The sequence below is a fragment of the Hemiscyllium ocellatum genome, chromosome 2 (assembly GCF_020745735.1).
Source record: "Hemiscyllium ocellatum isolate sHemOce1 chromosome 2, sHemOce1.pat.X.cur, whole genome shotgun sequence".
NCBI classification, from domain to species: domain Eukaryota; kingdom Metazoa; phylum Chordata; class Chondrichthyes; order Orectolobiformes; family Hemiscylliidae; genus Hemiscyllium; species Hemiscyllium ocellatum.
The window spans coordinates 19,554,170-19,565,218 of NC_083402.1; the positions used below are offsets into that span (position 1 = coordinate 19,554,170).

At 40.1% G+C, this 11,049-nt stretch overlaps 1 protein-coding gene across 4 annotated transcripts in view; it reads right to left on the bottom strand.

The window, feature by feature from the left end:
• glra3 (glycine receptor, alpha 3) overlaps positions 1 to 7,813 on the bottom strand; it is a 141,893-nt gene extending 134,080 nt beyond the window's left edge. For 2 of the 4 annotated variants that reach the window (XM_060843068.1, XM_060843051.1), the window contains exons 1-2: positions 7,771 to 7,813; positions 3,628 to 3,762 (exon numbers count right to left, since the gene is read on the bottom strand). In XM_060843068.1, coding sequence (XP_060699051.1) covers positions 3,628 to 3,762; positions 7,771 to 7,813 — 178 coding nt within the window. Of the gene's footprint in view, positions 1 to 3,627; positions 3,763 to 7,770 lie in introns of those variants that run through there. The other 2 variants (XM_060843074.1, XM_060843060.1) reach the window with 1 other exon arrangement.
• Positions 7,814 to 11,049: the final 3,236 nt, after the last annotated feature.

Consider the following 11,049-nt stretch of genomic DNA (forward strand, 5'->3'; position numbering starts at 1 on the left):
TGGTATGCTTTCCTTTATTGGTCAGAGTATTGAGTACAGGCATTGGGAGGTCATGTTGTGGCTATACAGGACATTGGTTAGGCCACTTATGGAATATAGTGTGTAATTCTAGTCTCCTTCCTATCGGAAAGATGTGAAACTTGAAAATGGTCAGAAAGACTTACAAAGATGTTGCCAGGTTTGGAGGATTTGAGCTGTGGGAGAGGTTGAATAGACTGGGGCTGTTTTCCCTGGAGTGTCAGAGGCGGAGGGGTGACCTTATAGAGGTTTACAAAATCATGAGGGGAATGGATAGGGTAAAAGGCAAAGTCTTTTCCCTGGGGTGGGGGAGTCCAGAACTAGAGGGCATAGGTTTAGGGTGAGAGGGGAAAGATATAGAAGAGACCCAAGGGGCAATTTCTTCATGCAGAGGGTGGTACATGTTTGGAATGAGCTGCCATAGGATGTGGTGGAGTCTGGTACAATTGCAACATCTGGATGAGTATATGAATAGGAAGTGATTGGAGGGATTTGCGTCGGTTGCTGGCGGGTGGGACTAGGTTGGATTGGGATATCTGGTCGGCATTGACGAGTTGGGCCGAAGGGTCTGTTTCCATGCTGTACATCTCTTTGACTCTATGGCTCGAAATAAGTGGTGTGCCACAGGGATCAGTGCTGCGTTCTCAACTGTTTCCCATTTATATAAACGACTTGGATGAAGGTACAGAAGAGGCAAATAGAATTTTGTTAAGCAAGGAATGGGAAGGAAAGTAGATTGTGGTTTAGAATCCCAGTAGCCACAATCTTATTGAACGGTGGAGCAAGCCTGAGAGGCTGAAAAGCTTGCTCTTGCTCCTAATTTATGTGATCCTATGTGTGGTAGAGATGCCTGCACAAGCCCAACATTACCCACCTAATGCAATCAGAGATTCATAGGGTCATACAGCCCAAAGTCAGGCCCTTCAGCCCAAATCATCCATGCTGACCAGGTTTCTAATACTGAACTGGTCCCATTTGCCAGCAATTGGCCCATATCGCTCTCAAACCTGTCCTATTCATGTACCTGCCCAAATGTCTGAGATGTTGTCATTGTACCCGCCTCTACCACTTCCTCTGGCAACTCGTTCCATACACACTAGAGTCTGTGTGAAAATTTAGACCCTCAGGTTCCTTTTAAATCCTTCCCTTCTCATATTAAATCCATGTCCTCTAGCTTTGGACTATGGAGAAAAGACCTTGACAATCCATCTTATCGATGCCACACATGATTTACAAACCTTGATAAGGTTACCCCACAGCCTCCTGAGCTCCAGAGAAAGAATTCTCAGCCTATCCTTATAATCCAAACACTCCAGTCTCAGTACACACTTGTGAATCTTTTATTGCACCCTTTTCACTTTAATAACATCCTTCTTATAATACACAAAAGAGAAAGGAAGCTTCATCTCTAGAGCACCTTTCAGATGTCGATGTCTTCCCAAAATGCATCACAACCAAGAAATTCCGATTAAGCTGTCGTCACTCTTACAAAGGCAAACACAGCAGTCAGTGTGCATACAGTAAGATCATACAAGCAATGAATAAAAACAATTACTAGACTATAAATTCTTAAAGTATTAGTTGTGAAATAAATGGTTGACCCAAGTAATGGAAGAGCTCCCTAGCTCTTTTTCAAATAATGCTGTGTCATCTCTTGTGAATACTGTGTCATCTGCTGTGAACAGGCAGTAGGATCTCAGATGAACATCTCACCTGAAGGTCTACACATCAGATAATGCAGCAGTCCCTTATGTGGCCTTAGTAAAATAGATTTGAATCAACAGACTTTTATCCACTAACATTGCGAAATATTTTTGCAAAACACCAAGAGAAATGCACACACAAAAATAAATGAGGAGCAGGTGGAGGTCATTTGGTTCCTCTATCCTGCATTGCCCTTGAATAAGATCATGACTGACTTGATGGTTGCCTCAAATCCACATCCCAGCCTAGCCAGATAACCTTTGATGCTTTTGTTCATCAATAATCTATCTACCTTTGTCTTATACTTTGTTAATCTGTGCCTTAACCAAGCATAGGTTTACACGTAAAAGGACACAGCTTCCTTTAGGTTGTTACAGTTAGAAATAAATGACTTATTTCAAGTCTGGATATGTTGCACAGTCAGAGCAAGGGCTTGAATTAAGAGTGTCCTGCCGAGAACTCACTGTGTAACTGGGACAGCTGCACTAATCCACCCTTTGCAGTTCACTACACTGACCCGATTACAGTTCTGATTCTCAGTATAACTGAACCAGAAATGTAATCCTTTACAAGTACAATGCTTGCACTCTGCTGCAATGACTGCTGCAGAATTTCTCAAGACATGTAAATCTACAATCATTAGATAGATAATCAAAGCTTTCATCGTCTGTTGGATGAGGGATGTACCACGCAAAAAAGAAAAATTAGGAAGATTGCAAATCTATCCTGCATTAGGTCATTTTGTCATGGTGAATAATACAGGTGAATTTTTGAGGTACTTCGTACAATATAATAACTGCTTTTAGATACAAATGTTGGTACTGTAAAGTGCCAATGCTTAGCACTGTTAAAATCAAGCATTAAATTTAAATATAAAGAAAAATTGCTGGTGCTTTCTCCATGACAATGCCTCTATGATCAGAGTCTGTTTGCAACAATTCAGCACCCTCTGCTGAAGATAAGTTGTTGTTCCCCTTGAGATTTGGTATTTTTGTGATCCGGTTCTGATAAGCGCAAGACAAAAATCTGCTTCCTTTACAAATTTTTTGCACTTTTTCTTCTCAACAATACTCAAGTATTATACTCGAGTGACTGTTCCTAGCATTAATCCAGCAGATAACCGAAAATTCAGCTTGGTTTCACTACCCAGAAAAAGAGTCCTCTACCACCTAGAAAGACAAAGGCAACAGGCACACTATCTACAAGTTCCCTGCCAAGTCACATATCATCCTGACGTGAACTGTTTTGGCTGTTCCTACACTTTCAAGTGGCTCAAAATCTTTGAATTCCCTTCCTTTTAACACTGCGGCGCAAACATCTCACAGACTACTGTGAGAATTAAGTCCACGTTGTGCTGAAAATGTGTTGCTGGAAAAGCGCAGCAGGTTGGGCAGCATCCAAGGAGCAGGAGAATTGACGTTTCGGGCATGAGCCCTTCCATGTTGTCCATCATTAAATCCATGTTGTGCCAACATTATTCAAAGCCCATAAACATTGAATGAAAGGACTGCAAGATCTGTTTCCACATTGTAACTTCTGAGTATCTCCATGAGGGGTCTCCCTCTATGAAGCATTTTAAAATATATTTACATAGGAAATCATAATCATGCAAGTTTAACTTCTGTTTCTAGGCTGATGTTTTCTCTTCATTTAGCATTTTAAGCACAAGAATGTGGCTGCCAATCTTTCACTGCTGGTTGGCCACCTATCAAACACTCTACCCACACCAGCACAAGCCTATCCATCATCCTTAATGAGTCAGTAGTCTGTCAAGAGTCACTTACAGTCTCTCAATACCAGAATCTCCAGCTTCCGGCCCCCCTTAGTGTCTGGGTGCTGACCGAAAGAATAAGATACAGCACCAGTGTCTTTCAAATCCACTTCTCAAGAGCAAAGTGCAAGTACCTTTAAAATTGGGTCTAATTCTGGCATCATATCCTGATGTCCGTCCCATCAATTTGTCCAAAAAGTCAGATGGAGACATTGCCGGAGCACGGGATCGAGAGCCTTCTATTTCTTTAGTTGTCACCAAGCTGAAAACAAACACATAAATATGGTATAAATAAGCACACGAGCAACAAGGCATAAAAATATCACAAATACCAATTTGTTTATAGAATTTAGGAATCTGGAAAGAAAGTTAAAGATTTCTGTTGTCCAGGATAAAGTCATGTTTGCGAGTGGTGTTAAGGTTTCAAGTATCAAAGATTAAAGCCTTAGTTTTCTGGTTTAAGAGGATTTTCAGGAGTTTATGAACGTGCACGTCTCAACATCATTACCAAACTAGACACAGCCAACTGCACAAGCAATGAGAAAAGAGAAAGAGAATAAAAGAATGAAAAGTGTTGCATATTGGAAAACATTTTGATATCCTTTTGAAGTCCAGTCACTGTTGTGAGTTCAGTGCAGTTCAGCTGATACCTTGGTGAATTAAATCAAAGTAATACCCATTAGGATAGCCCAGATTGCATTCCCAGTGTGTGCTGAGTTCGTGCAATTTCAAATAGTAATTTCAGGAGGATTGGTACAGTTGTCCTTAGAGCCTTATATAGAAATTAATACCTTTTGCTAACCCCTCTTTGCTATTTTGGAGTAAAACGTGAGGTCTGCAGATGCTGGAGATCAAAGCTGAAAATGTGTTGCTGGTTAAAACACAGCAGGTTAGGCAGCATCCAAGGAACAGGAAATTCGACGTTTCGGGCCAGAGCCCTTCATCAGGAATTCCTGATGAAGGGCTCTGGCCCGAAACGTCAAATTTCCTGTTCCTTGGATGCTGCCTAACCTGCTGTGCTTTAACCAGCAACACATTTTCACCTCCTTGCTATTTGGCAACTTCTTCTGGTACTGGTATGGGTTGCAACCTGGCTGCAGTTTCTCCTTCCCTTCCTCACTGGTCAACATTCATAACATTTATATTATATTCAGTCACCATAAGTGACTAAAACCTGAAGCCAGTTCCCTGACCTTATTTTAAATCTTTCAGGTCCCATTGTTAGGGATGATAAGCCAACGTACCTCAAACAAGACCTTTGGAAACAATATGGTGAGAAGGGAGACTCCCTTTGGTGGGTAGTTCAAACTATATCTCTAACCTTCATAGGGACTTAGCAAAGTTAGACTTCTTAAGACCATGCCAGTCACAACTAAAAATGATGGTCACCAATCCATCAAAACGAGACCATGGCCGAGGCACCTTAAAAGCTCATTTAAAAAAAAATCATTTGTAGATTGTGCAGTTGTGGTCAGACCTGACTTGCTCCAGATCATCCAACTAAGGAGTTCTGGATTTTATCAGACTTTTGAAAACTTGTGAAATTGGCACGTAGAGTCTAAAACTAAGGTTCATTATTGTATATTTAAAAAATACCATGGACTCTGGAAACTGTATTCAAAAACAAAAAATACCTAATGGCATCTGTAAAGAGGGAACAGTGTTAATATTTCATGTCTGTGACATTTCATCAGAACTATTCATTAACATAGGTAATAAATCTAAAAAGAAATTCAGCGGATACATTTTTAGCCAGAGGGTGACTAAAATGTGGCACTCACTAACACAAAGAGTCATTGAGGCAACCAGCAGGGATGCAGCTGAGGGGAAGCAAATGGAGGAGAAATGTATCGAAGGATATGCAGATAGAATTTGTTGAAGTAGTGTGGGAGGGCAATAACTATTAGATTAAACAGGATGAGCTAAATGACTTGTTGCTGAGTTCTAAATTCTAAGTGTCAAGTGGAAGCAAAATCATCCCTCAGAGCCTTTCTACAGAGATCAATACCAAAGGGAAATGAGTATTCCTAGCTCTCCTGGATGGAGCATTGGCCATTAAGGTAAAAGCAATTCTCCTCATCAGCAGAACAATGTCTGAATTCAACATCCACTATTGAGTACTAATATGTTCAATTATACCAAATACAACTTATTCTTCCATCATTGACATACAATGACAGCAGTACGATAACTCTCTGAGATTTACTATAGATTGCATCAATATCACTTTCTAGTCTCTATCACCAAAAAACAGCAATATCATCATGTCAACTGGACATATGCCATCAGTCAGTCATTGTGTCATAGAGATGTACAGCACGGAAACAGATCCTTTGGTCCAACTCATCCATGCCAACCAGATATCCCAAATTAATCTAGTCACATAAGTCAACATTTGGCCCACATCCCTCTAAACTTTTGTTATTCATGCACCCATCCAGATGCCTTTTAAACGATGTAATTGTACCCACGCAACCATCTTCTGTGGCAGCTCATTCCATACATGCAACACCCTCTGCATGAAAAAGTTGCCCCTTAGGTCCCTTTTAAATTTTTCCCCTCTCACCTTAAACTCATACCATCTAGTTTTGGACTCCCCCACCTGGGGAAAAGACCTTGTCTATTCACCCTATCCATGCCCTTCATTATTTTATAACTGTTATGATATGGGGTAGACCCCTCTGCCACTTTAAACCCGACACACAGAGAAGCTCACCTCACACCATAATTTGTTAAATTTCAAGAGGCAAAGAACTATCCAAGAGGTCACTTTTTAAAGCAAAAATTACAGGTTTTATATCTTAACAACTATTTACAATTTCTTTCTCTTAAACCTATTTTTACCTTCCCATTCTGCAATACTGGCCCAATAAAACCCCAATCAGGATTTACAAAACAAAACTCAAATTTCAAAAGCAGCCAGCTTTTCCTCTGTCATCTTTTCTTCAGTATTCTGCTTCATCAGTCTTTCATATGAACTGGTACTTTTCAGAGACCTATTCGGATAGCAATCTATACGTATTGGTGTTCTTGGCAGTTTACCCTGCAACTGTTCAAAATGTCTGATTTTATACCCCGAAACATCAAATAATTTCATTGGTTTGATGTTGTCAAAATACTAAATTCAAATTTGATTGGAGTTTGGTATCTGGGGCATAATCTAAACTGATTGGCTGAATTTGAATTTTTGTATCATGGTAACGCATCTCCAGTTATTTGTTCCACCAACTGTTACATTTTAAAATCTTTCAGAACACTTTGTGCCAGCCAGAAATTTCTGTATCTTAAAGATACAGTACATGTCTACAACTTCATAACAATAACCCTCTATAATGTCACCCCTCAGCCTCCAACACTCCAGAGAAAGCAGCCCCAGCCAATTCAGCCTCTCCCATTTGCTCTAACCCTCCTCTGAACCCGCTCAACATCTTTCCTATAGCAGGGATACCAGATTTGAATGCAATGTTCCAAAGGTGGCCAAACCAATGTCTGATACAGCTGCAACATGACCTCCCAACCCCTATACTCAATGCACTGACCAAGAAAGACAAGCATAAGAAACACCTTCTTCACTACCCTATCTACCTGCGACTCTACTTTCAAGGAAATATGAACCTGCATTCCAAGGTCTCATTGTTCAGCGACATTCCCCAGGACCCTACCATAAGTCCTTCCCTGATTTGCCTTACTAAACTACAACACCTCACATTATTCTAAATTAAATTCCATCTGCCACCTCTCAGCCCACTGGATTATTTTGTCAAAGGCAAAATACTACAGATGCTAGAAATAAAAGCAGAAGGTGTTGGCCAAACTCCTGAGATCTGGCACTGCTAGAGAGAGAGAAGCAGCTAACACTTTGAGTCCAATGGCTTTTCTTTGGAACTGAAGTCACATACAGGCCAGATGTCAATTCTGGAGCAGACTTGAACTCTGCTTATTTCTCCACAGCTGCTGCCAGACCCTATGCGTATCTCTAACACTCCCTGCTTTTATTTCTCGTCATCCCTTCAACTGTCACTGAGTTAAATATCCTGGACTTTTCTACCTACCATCATTGCAGAAGCATCATCATTATAAGAATTACAGCAATTGAAAAAGAAGACCCTCCACTGTAATTAAGGGTAAATAAAAAATGCAGGCCTTTTCAATGTTTTAAACAGATGCTTAAAATTGCTGCATTATGTAAAGAGTTTGGTTATTAATTTTAATGGGTACAAACCAATGGGGTAGGACAATGTTCCAAATTATAATTCCAGACCTGGAAAATCCATCCCATAAAAGCTCCTCCCATAAATAAATCAATAGAAAAGTTTGCATTTTTAAAGCACCCATCACAACCATGAGTTAGGTCAATGTTTTTTAATATTTTATGAAAGTTTTTTAAGTTGCGATGTACGAGACATAACAATTTCCTATTTTTCCCTGGGATGTGGGCATTATGGGAAAAACAAGCATTTATTGCCTATCGCTAATTGCCCTTGAGCTGCTAATCCATTTCAGAAGACAGTGATGAGACAGCCACACTGTTGTTGGTTTGAAATCACATGAGGCAGAGACTCTTTCCAAGTTGTTGAATGAAATTTTATTTTAAACAATAGTCTCGTGTTTACCATTCCTGAGATTTGTGTTCAATTCCAGCTTTTATTAACTAAATTTAATACCTGCTGTGATAGGATTTGAATCCTCAAAGTTTTAAGCCTGGATCTCTGTATTACTAGTCCAGTCACACTGTCACTACACCACCATCATTCCCACTACTGCCTGTGCGAGATTCTGCAAATCCTCTGGGACGACAGACACATCAACACCAGTGACCTCTATCAGGCCAACATCCCCAGCATCGAGGCACTGACCCCTTGATCGGCTGCGAATGGCTCGGCATGTCATCTGCATGACTGACACAAGACCCTCCAAGTGGGTGGTCTATTCCCAGCTCCGAAACAGCAGGTGAGCCCCAGGTGGACAGAGGAAGCAATTCAGGTATTCCCTCAGGCTCACTGGCAAAATGCGGCATTCCTACAGACACCTGGAAATCATTGGGACAACGACCATCCAAAGTGGAGCGGGAGCATCCGGAATGGCATTCAGCACCGCGAGACTTGCCATCAGGAAAAAGCAGAAGCCGGGGGCAACGGTGTAAGGAGCATGCTGTCACAATTATGCCCACCCCCACCACTTTCTGTCCCAAGTGTAACAGAGCCTGCAGTCACCACATAGGTCTATACTGCTACCTGGAGGCTCACCCTGAGAGTGGAAGAGAGTCATCCTTGTCTGCAAGGGACTTCCAATGATGATGATTTTCCCTAAAATGAACTGCACAAAGCAAGATCCCAAAACCAGCAACAATTCAGATCAAGATGTCCAGGTTAACTATTTGGTGACATAGGCTGGAGGACAAATATTCAACTACAACACTTAGGAGAACTGCCCTCCTTTCATTTAGGATAACATTATCAGGAATTTGAAATTGAGCTGGGAAGGGAATTGATTTTTTGTTTTGACAAGCCTTATATGCACTTGATAGTATAGAACTGTGTACCTCACATACATATCAATTATAACAAATGTACCTCTGACTATTGTTAAAAGAGACCAGCAAGGATTTTAAGATAAAGACAAGAAATAGAAATTAATTGGAAATTTTCACATTGATAGACTGACGATGTATATTTTGGTTAATTTATAATATTTACGCATCAATGAACCTTTTAATTTTTAAATAACTTTGCTCTTTGGTTCCTTGCCTTGCTCTGAACATTCCACTCAAACAGAAATCTTCCAGTCCAATTAAAGGAATTATTTAAATATTGAATTTGTATTTAAAGAGTTTGAAGGAGAGAGAAGTTTATTGATGGAGCTCATTTCTCAGTATAATTTCCTTGAAGTGACTTTAGTCCGTCTAGTTGATTCATTCCATTGATTTTTTAATTTATTTGTCTCTTTTAATGTCCAAATCTGCCTGTTCAAATCTTTCAGCATTTAGTGCATTCTCTGTCTATACCATAGACATTTATTGTCTTGGCAGTTCAGTGAGTTACAAAACACACAAGATCGAGTCACCCCAGATTTGGTTTTGTAAAAACATAAGAAATAAGTGTTGGACTGGGCTCCTACACAAAATAAAGTGTGCAGTGTTCTAGGTTCCATTAATAGAGCTACAGAGTAGAGGAGCAAAGAGACATATAATAAACAGAAACTGAGGGAGAAACCCAGTTCTGAAAAAAGGTCACTGGACTTGGAATATTAACTCTGTTTCTCTCCACAGATGTTGCCAGACCTGTTGACTTTCTCCAGAAGTTACACATTTTTGCATGTTTCAGGTCTCCAGCATCCACCGTTCTTTGTTTTACGTTGAAGGTTATATTGAGCTTGCATGAGACACCAGATCAACAAAGGATGAGGAATTTTCCTGGAAACAAGAGAGCTTCACATCTTTTTGCAAAATAATGAAACACTTCTACTTCGTTTTGCCTAAAACTTTGAAATAGGTATGACAATTGTTGCGAAGATTCTCTCCTGTTTTCATGGCTGCACCCATTCTGCGAAGGTGTCCTCAATAAATACATGTATTTCTGCTCCACAATGAAGCATCCCATTGATATTGCATCCTCTGTGACTCAGTTTCATGGTGACTTTGCCACAAACCTGAAGATCTGTGCCTCCTGGACCATAGAGTTTTATGTTAGTTGGTCTGACTTTCACTTCTCAAACATGGCAAGCTGTCCGCATTGAAAGAAATGTTCCTGCATCAATTACAGATTCTGCTTCAAAGCTTAAAGATTCAAAATCTGCATTGATTGTCTTTGACCCCTACGAATGCTGTCTTCAACTTTCATTCTGCAACATTATTTCTTTGAATTCTCTCATCATTTCTTTGCATTTCCATTCCTCAGGAAAGTTTCCTTTTGACTTACCTTTGACTTTCTGGTGACAAATATGCTCCTAACTTACAATAGTCCTTTGAAAGGACTTGGCCTGAAGATTCTTGGCTGAGGGTATCTCTAGAGAATGGACTCTTGTTGCTGTCCTCAGAGCCGGGGGTCCTGGGACACCTTGCAGTAGCCCTGAAGCCGTGTTTGAAGACTCGTTGTTCAGAAGATGTACTCTATTTATGTAATTTCATTTTATTCTTTTTGTGACTCAAAATGGTGCCGGATTGTGCTGACAAAATCTTTTCATTGCATCTTTGTAAACAAATGTGACAATAAATAGACAACTCAGGCAACAAATTTGTCAACTCCCGCTGTGAGACATTCATCATCCTAATTCTGCTTATAGCATAGACCCTGACATGGTTGAGATTGATTCCTGCTATTCATGCACTTTGGAAATATTCTACATAGTGACAATGGCATCATGAGACCTATTTATTTGATGTTTCAGAGGAATCTCTTAAAGTACTGGCAGATTTAGAATCTTGACTGTGTAGTGAATTGTTCAAATATTTCATCTTGCTTGATTCAAGAAAATCTTGTAAGTACTCATCCTCACACAATGACTATTCATTCTCCAATTAATTCATTCTTCAAAGCTCTGTACCTGCAATATCTTGC